Source organism: Sinocyclocheilus grahami, unplaced genomic scaffold (genome assembly GCF_001515645.1).
Source record: "Sinocyclocheilus grahami isolate Dianchi unplaced genomic scaffold, SAMN03320097.WGS_v1.1 scaffold295.1, whole genome shotgun sequence".
Classification (NCBI taxonomy): domain Eukaryota; kingdom Metazoa; phylum Chordata; class Actinopteri; order Cypriniformes; family Cyprinidae; genus Sinocyclocheilus; species Sinocyclocheilus grahami.
The window spans coordinates 1,668,666-1,686,925 of record NW_015505474.1 but is presented as its reverse complement, the minus strand read 5'-3'; the positions used below and the strand labels follow the sequence as shown (position 1 = coordinate 1,686,925).

Below are 18,260 nucleotides of genomic sequence, written 5' to 3'. Positions count from 1 at the left end.
TGGTTGTCAAGGCAGCCAATCAGAATTAAGCAGCCTCGTCTCTGATTGGCTGGAATTATGGCGCATTGTAACGCTGGGTTGTGTTGAGCTAGCTGTTGGCATTTTGCGAGCACAGAGGGGGGGGCATCAGGTGAGCAAGCTAGTGGAATGTTGCACGCGCAGAAGAGAAGGTCTGCACACATCCAAAAACTTATTTTAAATGCAAAATTGATTTCCGTGCGCTCAAGATACTTTTTTCTTTGCGAAACGAACATTTTCTCCACAAACTCATTTGCGCGTGCAAAATGCACTTTTGTGCGCTCAAAATATGATCTTTCGCGTGCAGAATTGTGGCAGAAATGTAAGCCCATAAAGACAGCAAGAGAGACGGCAAAGAGTTGTTTTCTGCAACTTATTGCACTTAACTCTTTTTAACGTCAAGCAATTCTCTGCTATATGCGTTGAACTAAAACTTTGACCTTTTGCAACATTTTGATTTAAGTAGCCTATTATTAAAATGATTCAGATATCACACGCCCTTGCGATATGCATATTGCGATATTTGCATTTGCGATATTTCGATAATTTCGATATATCGTGCAGCCCTACTGCACATTTAAATTTTTCTCCTAAATAAATTCTGGTAAATAACATTTCTGGTAAATACTCCTTTAAAAAGTGTTTTTTGATTATAATTTTATTATTAGTAGACTAGAACACGTGCATATGTTGTCATTCTTACACTATAATACTGAACTTTGATTTCAGTGATTTGGACTATGAGATGGACACTTGCTTCTTGCACTCTATGTTGCACTTTACTTTTGCTTTAAAAAAAGGATTTCATAGAAATTTGGATTTCATTTGGTTTAATAAAATATTGTTTAAAGGGGTCATATGATTAACATTATTTTGTGTATTATGTAAGAACATTATTTTGTGTATTTGTATTTGGAATGAAATGTGATTATTCTGTTTATGGTTCAAAAAACACATTATTTTCCACATACTGTACATTATTGTTTCTTCTCTATGCCCCGCCTTTCAGAAAAAAAATTGATTTTTACAAAGCTCATCGGTCTGAAAAGCAAGGTGTGCTCTGATTGGCCAGCTATCCAGTGCGTTATGATTGGCCGAATACCTCAAGCGTGTGACGGAAGTGTTACGCCCCTTACCATATTGTGATGATGCCGTCAGGCCGGAGCGATGATTCAAAAACATGAAAACCCATTATAAACGAGGCATTCTTTGCATCCAGTGGGGACATAATTATGGATTATAATGACTTATACTGTCTTGTGATCGGAGAAATGACAAACAACAAGCCCTACTCTACACTGCCCAAAAAACTCGCTTTAAATATAAAAAAATATAAAATATAAAAACTCTTTAAATATAAAAAAATGTACTTACAGTCTGTGTGTCAGAACAGCCGGCATTGTAGTTTACTCTACCAGGATCAGGAGACGGTCCTCCATAAAATGTGCTGCACACATCTGAATATTTGGGTTGAAGTGTTCTGGAACAGTGTTGTAAATACAACTTAACCACTGATTTCTAGTCGTGTCCGTTTTTGGAAGGCCAAACAAAGTAGTTTCGCTTTCACAATGAAACACAGCATCACACACGGTGGCCTAGAGTGAGTAGCGGCGGCCTAGAGTGAGCAGGGGTGGCGGGCTTGAGAACGGCGTGGCCGGCAGATTCGATGAAGGCTTGCGGCAACCACATGTGACGAACCCGGGTTGGACTACGCTTCGTCCACGGTGAAAGCCGATCCGGCAATCCACAGCGCAAAGTTGTTGTGTTTCCTCAGCAACCAGCATGGATCAGCTCCAGGCATGACGAAGCAGATATCGTCCTCTTTTGGAAGGCCAAACAAAGTAGTTTCGCTTTCACAACGAAACACACAGCGCCTTCACGACATGGCGGTGGCAACAATACTACAGCGAGCATAAAAGTTACGGCTTCTTTCTTTGCCTGAAAATTTGGGCAGCGTTATGCAAATCTTCCCACATAGTGACGTAGATACGTGGGGGCGTGATAGAACGAGCCGTTTTAGGTAGGCGACTCTTAACTTTTATACTTTTATAACTTTTATACTCTTAACTTTTATAAAGAATATCTCTTTGGATTAGAGACTTTAGTCTTTGCAACTTTACAGATCTTCTTTATGCACCAAGAGCTTGTAACACTCCAAAGAGAAAGGAAAAATTGAAATTGCATCATATGACCCCTTTAATAAAATATTCTTAAGTAAAATTGTTGATTTTTTTGTGGGAAATTAACCGTTTAGATTAATCGATTAATCGATAAATTAGTCGATATATTAATAAAAATAAAAATAGTCGTTAGTGGCAGCCCTACTGATAGTTCTTTTCAGAAAGGGACCTGATATTCAATAAGCCAAGCTTTATCATTTGTTTATCTGTATTACATCTGTTTTTTATTTGTTGACCATCAATTAAATTGTTACTCTTAAATTGGTTTGGACGTTTTTTGTATTTTCTAGTTCGGGGAACAGACAGTCTCTATAGTGTGATATCTAGGTGAAAGAGTCACTATGTGCTGAGAATTAACTGATTTCTGTGATGTGAGGCGGCTAGCAGATGGTCGGTTTAGCCAGTCTGTCTGCTTCCTGGGCCCCAGTTAGTCAAGTACAAACTCTAAGACTACACTCTTAAAAATGAAGGTGCTTCACGATGCCATAGAAGAACCTTTTTGTCTAAATGGTTCCATAAAGAACCTTTAACATCTGAAGAACCTTTCTGTTTGACAAAAGGTTCTTTGTGGCGAAATAAGGTTCTTCAGATTACAAAAAGGTAAGAAAGAGATGGTTCTTTAAAGAACCTTTGACTGAATGGTTCTTTGTGGAACCAAAAATGGTTCTTCTATGGCATCGATTGAAGAACCTTTTGAAGCACCTTTATTTTTAAGAGTGTATGTGCCATATTTTTAGACAGAAGCGTGGCACCACCCCAGGAGGGATGAAGACCATCTCTTTTCAACAGGTCAGGTCTGCCCCAAAAACTTGTCCAATTGTCTATGAAACCTATGTTATTCTGCGGGCACCACTTAGACATACGTGAGGGGTAAATGCTGGAATAAACAACGGGGGAAAGCTGAAGCTGATGCTTCACTTTATTGAAATCAATGCATTGACCAGTGCTGATGCAAGCCATGGGGGAGTACACCCTTAAAAATTGAAAGGATATTAGGATATTACCAAAACATTACTCTTAGGACAACTATTTTTTTATGAATATGACTTAACCTGATGGAGGACGCGCTCAGTCATTCAGGCAGTCTCTGTCTCTCGTGCACACACGCTGTTAGGCATGTTTTGTGCCGTTGATCGTCATCGTTTTCCTCAATAAATAAAAAATTTCTTCATGCTAGGGTGTCAGCGGTGAATCCAGTGGAGAGAAATCCCCCCACAACTAACTGCAAACTGGCATTCAGATCTGCCTCCATTTTGTTAGCAACTCCCCAACTTCCAATGATCCAATCAATTCCCGAAGGACGAAATCAAGTCCCGCCCTCTCATTTCAGATGCCGTTTCACTCTGATAGACGTCACAATAGGGAAAAAAGACAATCGCTACTTCCGTTTCATGTCGACTTTAAAATTCAAAGTACTCATAGTCTTCCGCTTCTCTATCTTGATAACTTATTTATCATTATTTAAACATACTTCTTTCTCATAATTATTTAAACGTTTACATTTTTGAGGTCCACAAAAAAAAATTGGATGGACTATTCTTTGACATTTAAAACATGTATTTCCATAGTGTGATTTGTGGTGCACTGTTCACAAAACCTTGGAAACATCTATAGTGAAGTAATTTACACTTCAGGCTTTTCAATCTGACACTTGGCTATAATGGTAATTAATATTAGTAATTAGTATTAGCTTAATTGCTTAAGCAAATTCAGACCTTTCTGTGATGGACTGGTTGTCTATCCAGGGTGTTTCCCTGCCTTCAGCCTGGGACGCTGGATCCCTGCAATTCTACATAGTACAAGTTGTTTGGAGAATGGATGTATTCAGATCTTACTGTGTCATGACACAACTTAAAGTGTTGCTGGTCTCCATTGACTTCAAAGTCAATGAGGACCAACTGAAGGTGAACTATCCCTTTAATATTTGGTTTTAAAACTAATATAAATTGCTTTCCATTTCTGGTTCCAGGTTGTTATTACCGTTGTCATAGCAAGTGCATGAATCTTATCAACAAACCATGTGTGAAGTCAAAGGTCAGCCATCAGTCTGAGTATGAACTCAGCATCTGTTCTGAAGTCGGTCTAGACAAACAGGACTACAGATGTGCTGAGTGTTGGACACCCATCTCTCTACGTAAGTCTCTTTCCAAACAGACATCACATCTTCTATTGCTTTTCCAACATTTATCTTTGTCCCTAATGATGACACAATTGTGAACAGATGTTTGTTTGTTTGTTTTTTAATTTGGTTTGTTTTGTTTTTAATAAATTCTTTGTGGTTATAGTCAAAAGTGCTAGATTCTGTGTTGTATGATTGCTCTATAATGGGAGAAATGGAGTTAACTTTGATATTTAGAATTCCCTTGCATAGGAAGTTTTAAAACGTTGTCTTGTGTTGTGTAGGGGGTGTTCCTAATGAGGCACGGCAGTGTGATTATACAGGTCAATATTACTGCAGCAGCTGCCACTGGAATGACACAGCCATTATTCCGTCTAGAGTCATACACAACTGGGAGTTTGAGCCCCGTAAGGTACAATAACACTAAATCTGTGAATCTAAATGTTGTCTAATGTGTACATAAAGGCCCCGATATATTCACAGGAAAGTTATTTTTCATTTTTCGTTTACGGATGTAATGTTAGCAAACATCCCTATGGAAAGCCATATGGGTCAGAATTTGCCTGCTTTTCACCGCCGTATCAATATTAAAACGCCGTTTTCATAATGCCGCCAGGCGTTAAATAAACGCCGCTAGGCGATAAGTTAATGGCAGATGCCACCACGCATTAAAATAACGCCACATGCCGACTGACGTTAAATTAACGCCACACTCCACTTAAGATGCAGATTTATTTGCTCATCTACATGGACACACCTCTCATGGCTACAAGGACTCTACGGCAATTCGGAGCATCCCGTTTGCAAGAGTGCGAAGAGAAGATGGCAAGTACAGCCCTTACAATTCTAGATATAGGGGAAAAAATGCCCCTGAATGAGCTTTTGTCTCATAAAGTTATCACACGAGTCATGAATGAGTGCAAATTTAGAAATAATTTTATACAACAGTTAAATTAATTAGAAATTATTATTATTATATTTTGAGTATCATTTCAGTTTACAAAAATTGTAATTCTGTTTTTTTACATTTACATTTACTCACCCTAATGTTGTTTCAAACCTTATGCATTTATTGCTTTAAGATATTTTGAAGAATGCTGGTAACCAGGGTCGGCGCCAGAGCGCACAAAGGCTGCTTTGAAAAAAAAATTTGTTTCTGAAAGTAATTTTCAGATGCAACTGGAAAAAAACGGGATAAACACAAACATGAAACTTGTAAATAAAATAATCTGATGTATAGCCTATGTACAATTTAATAACATATAGCCTAGTTTGATAGGCCGATATGAATTGGGTGTTCGTCAATGATTGCATGCGGTCAGAGATTCCCATGTTTACAGCTCTGTAAAATAATACTGGAAGCTCTGTAGTTTTGCTGTTATAGGCCTATAGATAAAAATATTAAAATTACAAACACACAATAACATTTTAAATTACTTCCATTTCTGAAAAAAAGAATGTAGGCCTAGTAATTGATGTTATAAATAGGCTACACATGCCTGATTTTTGTTTTAATGATCCATCCTACATCAAAAAAAATAAATAAATAAAAATAAACATTTGCAATCAAGACTGAAAAAAACCAAAAGTGAATGTAAACCAGATTTGGCCCAGACTCTGATGCTATCTGGGAAGCCAAGCATAAGAATAGCCTACTAATGTAAATTTGTTAACCCACAGTAACAAATTTGAACAGATTAATCGCATATTTTCGTTTGCTGCATGCTTTTAAAAACACAAGAAAAACTTTTTTTAGGAAAAAAAAAAAAAGGATATGTCTCATATAAGTTGCATTTTCAGAAATAATAACAGCAGGCCTAATAATGTTATAATGTACCAACACTATAGGATATTTTAGTTCCTCTCACTTTACAACAAATCCTTTAAATTTAACCGTATCAGAACAGAATAAGAATTTAAAATATATATAATTCTAATGGATAAATATAATTGCAGTATATAATAATATAGGCTTAGCAATAAACAAGCCAAAACAAATTAATTTAAAACAAAACGTAAGGTAAAGTTGGGTTTACCTCTCTGATTAGGCACAAATCAAAATGTGTCCATGTTCGTGATGTAGCTGAAGCTAAACTATTAGCCTTATTGGGTAAAATATGCTTTGTAGTTCACGCGCGTTCCACTATCGACGGAAAAAAATATCATAATGAGCTGTTTCCAATGAATGCAGTAGCTTATATATTGTACGCGTGAGGCGCCGGCGTGATCGAACAGCTGAAACAAAAAATAGACTACTTCGTAATTTTTGGTCATACAGTAAAGGCATAATTCGAAAGTGCAACGTTTTAGCAGTTTGAAAATTCAAGAATAATAGCAAAGTTAATAAGAATTCTTTCTAAATGCAGTACCGTTCTTATTTCGCTCTGCATAACCTGAACGAAATTCTTTTTTTTTTTTCTAAGAACGAACCGAAATGAAAACATTTACCTTTTAATCTGTGTATTTAACAGCCTGTAAGACCTTCCCAGGGCAGTACCCTGTCTCACCGGCTAAAATCAGGGCACCCACTACGGAGGCGGCACCAGAGCTGAGGGGACACAGTGACCGAGGTGGCCGGGCCGGGCCCCCTCAGGCCCCCCCGTGGCGCCGGCGCTGCTGAGACAGACTGCTCTTACTATGAGAGTTCATGTCTCGCTCTTGCTTTGCTCGTGGCTCGCCTTCTTGAATAAAGATGTCCCACCCCACCCCTCCCCTCATCCGCTACGAGCGGATTTGAGAGAATGCACACAACATTTTTGATCTGCTAGAGCAGTGTTTCCCAACCTTTTTTTAGTCGCGGCACCCTTTGGAAATTTTAACAACTTTGTAGCACCCTACAAAATTAATTTTGTCACAATATTTGAATTTCTAACTTCGATATGATACTTTGAAAAGTATCGATATTCAGTACAGCAGGGAAGAACTGCAGAATGTGTCATATATATATATATATATGTGTGTATATGTCAGCTATTTTTTATATTATTAATTGTTTTGTCCATAGAGGCAATCAGTAGGCTAATTTCTAATGAGGACACCAATTTATATGACAGATTTTAATGTAGGCTTTTATTCATATGTAAACATTATTTAATTACCATTATAACTTCAGATGTTTCCTGTCGGCTCGTTTTTCGAGTGGACTTTGCTGTTCCGATTCACATGAACGGTATACGAGTGAAGCGACTGAGTGGAGCGCACGCATAGAGCGGGATAATACGCAGAGCGTCACACCACGTGAAAGTGAAACTAATTTTCGGTGAACAAATTTTCGGCAGCCGGAATTTCGGTGCATCTCTAATTATTGGCGACATCAGAAATGGATATTATTTAATAGATGCTTTTTTTTTTTTTTTTTCATTTTAGCAATTTAAAAATATTAATAAAGGATTTTTTACACGGCACCCCTGCTCTCGACAGACGGCACCCCGGTTGGGAAACACTGTGCTAGAGTGTTACACATAAAGATCATCAAAACTCCTCTTCTAACGAGCGGTTTGATCTTTTTTAGGCGGATTAAAAGAGAATGCTGTCACTAATGTTTATCACTGACAGCTTCAAATTGGATGCGTCTGGGCCACGCCCATGCTGAGGCAGCGTGCACGGGGGCTGACTACTCTGCTATGAAAGCATTAAGTCTTGCAAAGCATTTTCTGAAAGCATATTCAGGCATAGCACATTTCCTCTTCTGAGTGTGGGGTCGAATAAGAAATGAGTTGCTGTGTATAACAAAACAGATGTTTATAAATTAGCTTTTTTTTCTTATTAAATGTCATATTTTATATAAAATTCTTACATTGTTTCAGTTAATTCTGTCAGAATAACAAGAAACTATAGAGTTGTTACCTTTAAAATAAAATCAGTATCAACAAACTTCTTTCCACAGTAGAGGAAACAGAAGCTGCATCTGAAGTGGCATTAGATGTATTTACACAGACTATTTAATGAAGCTGAGGTGTCATAAATGTATTTACCCCACAAAATTGCAAATGCATAAATATTGTTTTAAGATTAAAGTTTTAAATAATTTTTGAACATACAAATAAGAAAAATGCAATGATACTTTTAATTATGAAACCAAACCACCAAGTAAATCAAGTCGAGTCACCATTATTTATATAGCGCTTTTTACAATGCAGATTGTGTCAAAGCAGCTTCACAGTACTAAAGTGTGCCTCATGCGCACGCACAACATATTTTTGCGACATTGCAGCCTATTCATTATCAAAATAAAATACAGTTAAAGAAACAAATAAGTTACACTGCTCCATTGTACAAAATCTGCTGCATTCAGCGTGACCACCGCCTCACTGTGCTATATAGCCGATGTAAAGGATGATGTTTTACGTCGATGAATGTACAAAGCCTAGCCTATAATAAATAATATTTTAGCACCCAGATATGTCGCGAATATGGAAACATTTGGATTTGTGCCAAATGAGAGAGGTAGGTGTAGCGTCTGGACCAATCAGAAACACTATTTTTCATTTGATTTAACAAATCAGTTATTCATTAGATTAACAAGTCGTCACAGACCCCTCACCCAATAGACTGGGCGCCAGGATGTCTGCGAATGACCACAGGCCACTGGTGAGTTCCATAACCTCTTTACTGAGTTAAGCTTTAACCCTTTCCTTTACCAACTGTATGCGTGTGTTTGTGTGTGTGTGTGTGTGTATGTGTATTTTAGACCAGTTTAAGTGTTTATGTAGTATGTTAGACTAGTTTAAGTGTTTATGTAGTTAATAAAGTCTTACTTGTATCACACTTGACGTTGTTCATTGTTTGCTCATAACTGGAGTCACTTAATCATGCAGATTTATGCTACAAGCTCTGTGTAGAACTGTACAGTAAGAAAGTAATTTCCCTTAACCAGGAAATTAACGTTCTTAGAATTGACAGACAGTTGACCCTGAGAGGTCAAGTAAATATCTACAGCGGAACCTAAATATTTATAATTAATTATAACAAGTTATGATTAATTATTCATATTTCCCCATGAGCTGATTCGCTACATAGGCATCAGTTTCACCTTAAATTAATTTGTTTTTGGATTGACGTTTTTATAGCCTAATATATATATATTTTATAGACGTTTCTATAGCATTGCCTTAACTTTAGATGATTTGTTGTGGAGAGAAACTAATAACTGTATTTATAATGTTTGTAAACATTTTGCTTTAGCCTACATTATTTCTGAATGTAATAGGGCTAATAAAATGCAATGTGAGCTATACGCTACTTATGTTTTCTTCACTCTCAAAACGCAATCTTATACAAGTAGTGTTTTTTTAACAATGCAGCAAACATTTTTAAATATCTTAAAAATACTTTAATGTCTTTAAAGTGTTGATAGTTTTTTTTCTTTTGTTTTGTAGCCTACATTTTGCCAAAATCTAGAAAAGATGATGCAGTATTGGCTGTGACTAAGCGCAGCGGGTTATAGGCTAACGTTACCAGATCTCTTCCTGTTTTTTTTGTTTTGTTTTGTTTTTTTTTAGTAAAGAAAATGCTGTACTTTATTATTATTATTATTATTATAGGCAAAGAATTAAAAAAAGAATAAAAATAACGTTATTAACCGGTATTTCTTCTACCCAAACCAGTTTTGGAACGGTAATAATACAGAGGAACGAAGGAACAGAAACGTTAAAATATCGATTCTGCTCGGAGTGAACCGATTGAATTTTTTTTCTTTTTCAAGCCCTGGAGGCAAGTTACTGTCTTTATGAATGGGTCACTCAATCATCGACTCACTTGATTCGTTCAATAACATGGATTCATTCAGTAATGAAACACCACTGTCTGTTGCTCGGAGACATACAACTGTTCTGCTGTGGCTTTGATTGGAACTATTTTCTTTTGCAAAACTAAGCAAAAACAGTCAATATTCTGTCTAAAATGTTAGTCACTCATTTTAACTTGTTTATTGCACTACTATTGTATGGTGTCATATTACAATCATGCTGATATGTTGCTCACCTATATCATATATTATAGGCTAAATGTAATTTTTTATCCCTCAGTATGCATCTAAAACTTTCTCTGAGATACTTTGTCTGTGCTGTCATGCTCAATTATTTTGATTTCTGCACGAGTCTCTCTCTCATTTAGGCTGCATGAGCCTCATCTGGCATGACATCAATACATTATCAGACGCCGTTTACAATATATGCAGTAAAATCAGAATCATTCTCATGTGAAAATTTTTCGTGGCCAAGTTTCAGTACTTCTCTATTTATTTTTGTTATTGACGTTTTAATAAGGCTTCTTGTCTGGTCGGGAAAGTAAAATTCTCTCTCACTTGCCCCTTTAAAAAATCTACAAGCATTTATCGAGCCCTGTGGTTCCCCCATGGTTTACTTTGGCCCTACACGTATTACAAATTGTGAACTTTGTGTCTTCTTCACTAACAGTGAAGAACTTCCACACCGACAACATGTTTACATGCAGTTGTGAGTGTGGCTGTGATGTCAAAATGGACCAACTCGGAATCTGCAAGACATGAGACTGACTGGCCGATCACCGGTCCGGGTCAAGCATGCGGAAAATCGGCTGATTCCGGTCCCTGACTGGTTGATCGGTGCATCTCTAATTTACATTATCACCTTTAATATGCCACTAAACTGTTGTTTTTCTCTGGATCTTCAGAAAAGCTATATATATATTAATTATAGAATAGTTCTTTCTGGTCCTCAAATCTAATTGGCTTAGAGGAGTGTGATATTCAAGTGATATTGGAACTCCATTGTTCCACAATTAGATGGCGACAAGAGATTGTTTTTATGAGTGAGTCAGCAGTAAATACTGCTGAATATTGAAAAGACTGAAACAGGGCTCTAAACAAGGAAGTTATTTTTACTTTCAATAACACCAATAAGCGGCCAACAAATTCACGCAGCCAACAAATTCACTGAGCAGTGCTGTCACCCTTAACAGATGCTTGTCACCCTTTCCTCAACAGACATTCAAACTGATTATTTATAGTGAATATGAGATTGAGCTGAAGAATGAATGCTGTATTAGATGCAGGTTATCATACTTGATATGTATGAGCAATATCACATGAGTAGCTGTGCGATATGGCTGTATATCGTCATGCTGTGATTGACTACGGCTGAATCACAGTCGTGCTGATATACAGCCATATCGCACGGCTATTCGTGTGATATTGCACATATAAATCAACTAGTTAATAGTGAGAATTGTCCCTTAAACTAAAATGTTACCATATAAATATTTTTCAGTTTGATAGTGACTCATGACTTAAGACTCTGATTGTGGTGTGTGTATTTGATGTGTTCAGGTGTGTCGTACATCAATGCGCTATCTTGCTTTGATGATATCCAGGCCTGTGCTCAAACTGAAGGAAATCAACCCTCTTCTCTTTAACTTTGTGGAGGAGCTGGTGGAAATCAGAGTAAGTTTTTTTTAATTGTGACAGCGTAAACCTTTTTTTTTTTTTTTTTGTAAAATGGGTTATTATGAACAGTGCATTTGCTGAAACAGCATCCAGTTGTTGTAAGCAATCTAATTATATCTCTTATCATTGTTGTACTTCAGAAATTACGTCAGGATATATTGCTAATGAAGCCATATTTCATCACCTGTAAGGAGGCCATGGAGGCCCGACTCCTGCTGCATGTAAGTAATTAGGACACAATCTAATTTAGGCCATGTCACAAATGTTGCCCTACACCCTTTCATTTCTCCTTGGAGTTTACACTTTAGTGGCATAAGATGTATAAATTTGCAGTGCTGTGGAGCCTGCATAACTCAGCAAAAGTCTGCATCAGGGGCACAAATGTGACCACAAAAGGGACACTCTACATCCTTCATGGACACACTCCTGTATTTCATCTAGGACAGGGCCTTACAGTCAATGTTGTTGGCTGCAGCACACTCCAAAAAAGACAAAATAAAAGTAAAAAAGTTAAAGAATATCTAAATTAAACTGTTTTGAAACAGTTCCCAGTAAGCATGTGAACTGGTAATAAGTGAGGGTATCATGTTTAGGGATAAAAGGAGCATCTCAGTCTTTGCAAGCAAAGCTGGATCATTTTGTGCCCAATTTCATGAGAGATGTGTCAAACAAATAAAAAAACACATTTCTCAATGCAAAATCACAAAGAATTTAGGTCTTTCACCATCTACCATACATAATATTGTGAAAAGATTCAGGGAATCCAAAGAAATCTCAGTCTGCGTAGGGCAAGGCAGGAAACCTTGTAACGATTGGCCTTATCGGTCAAATTACATGGGTTTAAAATGAGATCAGATTAAACTGTGTGATGTAAAATAAGTGTTTTAAAAAGATGAGACAACGACAAATGTAGAATGAATTGTGTATTTACAGAATTCACAAGGAACTTAAAACAACACAATAAAACTAGAAAACCTAGGCTGTTAAAAGAGTGTTTCATTTCCATACCATTAAAACAGTCCTTAAGAAATCCATCATGCTGTAAATTCCAATGTAAAAGTGTCCACCGGTGTATATACAATCCAAAGAAAGTGATAATCCAATAAAAGTGAGATGCTGGAATGGCAGGTCCACAAAGGTAACTCCTCAATCCAGCGTGTTCAGTGCTTTGGTCAGAGACCCTGATTTTTTTTGTTTAATGCATACAATTCAAATACAAACTTTAACGGCATATTTCAATAACTGAACACATATTATTATTAGTGTTGATACAGCAAATTGAAATAAAAAAAAAACCAGCAGAAAATACTGGAAAAAGGAACAAGAAGGGTGTGAGTCTTATTCTATCAACAAAAACAAGTTCAAATTATATAAGAGTTTCTGGGCAATTCTGTCTGTCATGTAATTCATTCTTCCATCCGCTGAAGTGGGGGTTATCATTTAAATACTTGCATCTATGAATAAAGTGTTTGCACAAAATAATTAAGTTATTTATCAAAAAGTCTAGGTTCTTATCTTTCAACAATACTCCAACTTTAATTGAGACCACAGTCCAAGGGTGTATTGGTATCTGTTTGGAATGAAGCCAGTTTTGAAATTCAAGCCAGAAAACATGTTCTACCGTTTCAATGTCATCCTCACAGAACCTGCATGAATTATTCAATTCAATTACCCAATTAAATATTTCATGCAAAAAGTTATTAGAAGGATAAATGTCATTAAAAATTTTAAATGTCACTTCTTTTGCCTTAGGAAGGATTGGATATACTAAATATCGCTTCCTTATTTTCTTTGCCTCTTCTTCACTAATTTCTTGAAGAACATATTTTCTTTTCTGCTGACTGGGGAAATATTGTTTAGCCTTTCTAATAAACTTATTTGTAAATTGTTTGCTGTTTAGATTTGTACCTTCAATACTGAGTGATTTAATTTCTGGTATAGTATTAGAGTACAAACCCAATTCCAAAAAAGTTGGGACACTGTACAAATTGTGAGTAAAAAAGGAATGGAATAATTTACAAATCTCATAAACTTATATTTTATTCACAAACTGTTGAATCATTGTTTGTAGGGGTACTGGGATGGCCTTCATTACTTTGTTGTATTCTCTAATTGAGCATTGTAAATTAAATTTACCTCACAAATCATTATAATATTTAAAAAAAAAATACCATAATTATCCATCAAATGCGATATTGCCCATATTCCTTTTTCCATTCAAGTCCCTACAAACAAAGATTTTCGATTGCTAAGTATCCATCTTGGACAGCAAATCCCTGCCAAATATAGTTATATCCCTTTGTAGCCATAAGTTCAACATCTTTTTACATTTATCAATATTTTTAAGAATATTTTCTTTCTCTCTTATTTCTTTATTTCGGGTGACTGTAATACCCAAATATTTAACTTCCATTTTAACACTTATGTTACTGATTGAGCGAGCTGGTTGTTCATGCAAAGCAAGAATTTCACACTTATTAATATTTAACATAACACCTGATGCTTTAGAAAATTGATTAATTGAATCTAGTGCTGCAACAATTTGGTTTTCATTTTTTAAGAACAAAGTTGTATCTTCTGCAAATTGAGTTATTATAATGTGTTTCCCCAATATGTTAAAGCCTTCAGATCCACTGCTGGACAGTAATTCAGCAACCATTATAAATAGTAAAGGAATATAATAAATGTTACACCATTGCCTAATGCCCCTCTTAACTATAAAATCTTGAGCAAGTGCCATGTTCTAAAGATACACAACTATTAATATCATTTTAAAGTATACTAATTAGATTTGTCAATTTCTGACCAAAACCAAAATGCTATAAATCTTCTAAGATAAACGGATAAATGGTTCTACTGAATCAAAGGCTTTGTAGAAGTCTAGAAATACAACGAAGCCATTCTCTACAAAAATATATCACTGCAATTGATCAAATCTAGAACTAATCTTATGTTGTTATGAATGGATCTTCCACCACATGCTCCACTGACTCCTCTTCCTGGCAAACCTCACACAATCCAGTATCATGTTTTCCTATTAACTTGAGTGTTTTATTTAATAAACAATGTCCCAATCTTAACCTAGCTATGTCTGTTTCCTCTCTGCGATTTCCATTACCAATCACTGAACATTTAACATCCCTCTGGATTTGATATAAATGCCTTCCTTTCCCCTCTCTATCCCACCTCTCTTGCCACATTTTATTTATTGTCTTCCATATCACACTTTTAACCTCTGCTTTACTGATACTTACTTGCATTTCTATGTTTCCTTTTGTTAACGCCGTTTTAGCTAATTTATCTGCCATTTCATTTCCCCTTATCCCTACATGTCCTGGTACCCATAAAAATTTTATCTGCCTGCCTTGGTTATATATTCTTGTAACTGACTGTAGGACTTCAAACAGTATATCTTGCCGACTTTTTGAATAGATTGACCTTATACTTGCTAAAACTGATGATGAATCTGAACAAACCAAAACGTTATGCTGCCCTGTCTTTTCCACCCATCGTACAGCGATTAATATTGCCAGCATTTCCACTGTATAAACCCCTAACACATTAGATGTTTTTCTATTAATTCCAATTCCTTTACTTGGAACCACCACACTCAGTCCTGTTACTTCCGTCTCTGGTTCCTTGGCACCATCTGTATAAACCTGTATGTAATCATTATACTTTTCCACTATTGTAGTGTCTTTTTCCTCTGCTCTTAGAAATCACACTCAGTCTTGGGTTTTTGAAGCCAGAAGAAATACACTTTATTTCAACAATGAGAATAAAGCGGAGAATCTCTGCAGAGAACATCTCCAGAATTTCTGTCTTCCTTTTTATACATTTGGATTTGGAGGCGTGGGATATATATTCCATACAGTTTTTCCATACATAGAATGGTTCCTTTGTGCATACAATTCTCCCTAGAGAGAAAGCCCCCCCTCTCTAGTCTTGTTATGGTAAAGAAAGCCCCCACTTATGTTTTTTCCAGATGTTTCTCATCTGAGGTCTGTACTTTCTGCCACGTAGGCATGTTTTTACACACAGGCATATGGGACTATAATGGGACTTTATTAGTCACTCTGTTATATTACCAATGACTAAATGATGCAGTATCACTCTGGTTTTGGAGCATCAGGACCAAACGTCTCCCCCCTTATTCGACTAGGAAGGGAGTAAAAGATCCAGTCTCCATAATTTCTTACTTCTATACAAAACAATGTTATAAGCATGAGCGTGCAATTGGTTCAGCGCTTGCCTGTGGTTGTCACAGTTATGTATAAAGACATAAAAACACATTCAAAACATCACACATAGTATATCACAGGATTAGCATAGTTGATCTTTAGCCCAGATACTTTGCGCATCCTCGAGAGCCTCCCTTGGGTAGAAGATAGTCTAGCACTTATACCCAGGGTATTGTTCATTTTTACGCTTCTTCTTCGTCCTCATCAGAGTGACTTGAACTATCATCCAAAGTTTGCTCATTTAAGTTTAGTTTGTTTAGCCATCCGTCATAATATTCATCCAGGTTCCTTTCTGTTATCATTTGTTGATTCTTTGGTACTTTTATCATTTCCATTTGTTTGACAGTAGCGTTGACAATTAATGTTCTTAATATAGGTAATATACAGCTAAATAATATTCCTCCTACTAATATGGTGACTCCTAAAATCATTCCTATTTTCGCAAACCATGCTCCCCATGCTCCAAATTTCAGATCAATCCAATCCCAAATTCGTTCGTCTCTTCCAGCATTTGCTGTAACTTCAGCTCTTATTTTTTAAATTTTAGTCATAACTTCAATAAAAGCTCCCACAGGAGCAGTATTATTTGGTATGAAAGTACAACATTGATCTCCAAACATAACACAAACTCCTCCCTTGTCTGCCAAGAGCCATTTAAGAGCTTGTCTGTTTTGCCATGTCATTCTACTTGTTGCGTGCACTTGGTCTCCTAATAAGGTTAACGCATCATCAGTATAATTAATGAATCTTTGTTGATTATAATAAATGTAATTAATCCACTCTGTATTTTTGTTTGGTGTGATCCAAACAAATATTGACTCAAAACCTGCTTTTATTTCATCTCTTGCCTTGAATTTATTGGGAATTCCTCTCGGTTGTCCAATTGAGTCTAAATATACATTGGGGTCTGGCTCATAACCTCTTCTAATTCTGTTATCCTCCTTGTTTGTGCTTTGTTCTGTTCCCCATTGTGCTATGTTAATTTCTTGGAGTAATCGTACTCTTACGTATGTACCTTTCCATCCAATTGGTAAAGAAGGCACCTCCACAGATCCAAAAGAAATCTGCTATTATTATTGATTGGTCTTCATAAAATTCTATAGAAGGTAAAGCAATAGTTTGATTTTCACATTTTTCAGGTGCTATTTTACTTCTTTTAGTTGTTCCGAGTGCTAAAAGTTCTGGAGCTCTAGAAGGAAGTTTTCTTGGAGTAATCGTACTCTTACGCATGTACCTTTCCATCCAACTTCCATCCAATTGGTAAAGAAGGCACCTCCACAGATCCAAAAGAAATCTGCTATTATTATTGATTGGTCTTCATACATTTCTATAGAAGGTAAAGCAATAGTTTGATTTTCATATTTTTCAGGTGCTATTTTACTTCCTTTATTTCCGAGTGCTAAAAGTTCTGGAGCCCTAGAAGGAAGTCCTGATTTCCAAGAATTTTTCTTATCTATATACCAAATAATAGCACATTTCCCTTTAAACTTGCCCACTTCTTGTGTTGCTTTTGGTTTATGGAAACACTCATACTCCTGTTTATAATCTATGCTATACCATTTCGGAATCTCTATTTTCTGTTTTTCTATTTTTATATTTTGGCTGACATCTGAATACTGACACCATTGCAATGAATCAGCTCATGAGGAAATATGAATAATTAATCATAACTAGTTATAATTAATTATGAATATTTAGATCCGCTGTAGATATTTAGCTGACCTCTCAGGGTCAACTGTCTTGTCAATTCTAAGAACGTTAATTTCCTGGTTAAGGGAAATAACCTTCTTACTGTACAATTCTACAAAAGCTTGTAGCATAAATCTGCATGATTAAGTGACTCCAGTTATGAGCAAACAATGAACAACGTCAAGTGTGATACAAGTAAGGTTTTATTAACTACATAAACACTTAAACTAGTCTAACATACTAAATAAACACTTAAACTGGTCTAACACACACACACACAATTTGTATAGGAAAGGGTTAAAGCTTAACTCAGTACAGAGAAGAGACATAAGGAATGAAATTTATGGAACCATTTGCATATTCAGCAGATCTACACCTGAGGGAAATGTCAGATTCTTAGTTCAAACACACCTTCGTAAAAAGGTGTAACTGATACTTAATATATCAATTAATAAGACTAAGTTTGATACTTGCAAGTCTCATTTGTCTGAAAATAGATTCCTGATGCAATCTTAAGGCCAGTTTGAGTCAGAGAATCTTGGTGAAATGGAAAGGTCGAGGCCGAAGCCTGGCACGAGCTTAGGGTTTCC

General features: G+C 36.2%; 1 protein-coding gene across 1 annotated transcript in view; it reads left to right on the top strand.

Moving 5' to 3' along the window:
- Positions 1–12,303, top strand: part of LOC107600961 (differentially expressed in FDCP 8 homolog) — an 82,976-nt gene extending 70,673 nt beyond the window's left edge. Inside the window, exons 5-9 of the mRNA XM_016292962.1 lie at positions 4,168–4,332; positions 4,602–4,729; positions 11,624–11,737; positions 11,881–11,961; positions 12,286–12,303. Coding sequence (XP_016148448.1) covers positions 4,168–4,332; positions 4,602–4,729; positions 11,624–11,737; positions 11,881–11,961; positions 12,286–12,303 — 506 coding nt within the window. The remainder of the gene's footprint in view (positions 1–4,167; positions 4,333–4,601; positions 4,730–11,623; positions 11,738–11,880; positions 11,962–12,285) is intronic.
- The last annotated feature ends 5,957 nt before the right edge of the window (positions 12,304–18,260 follow it).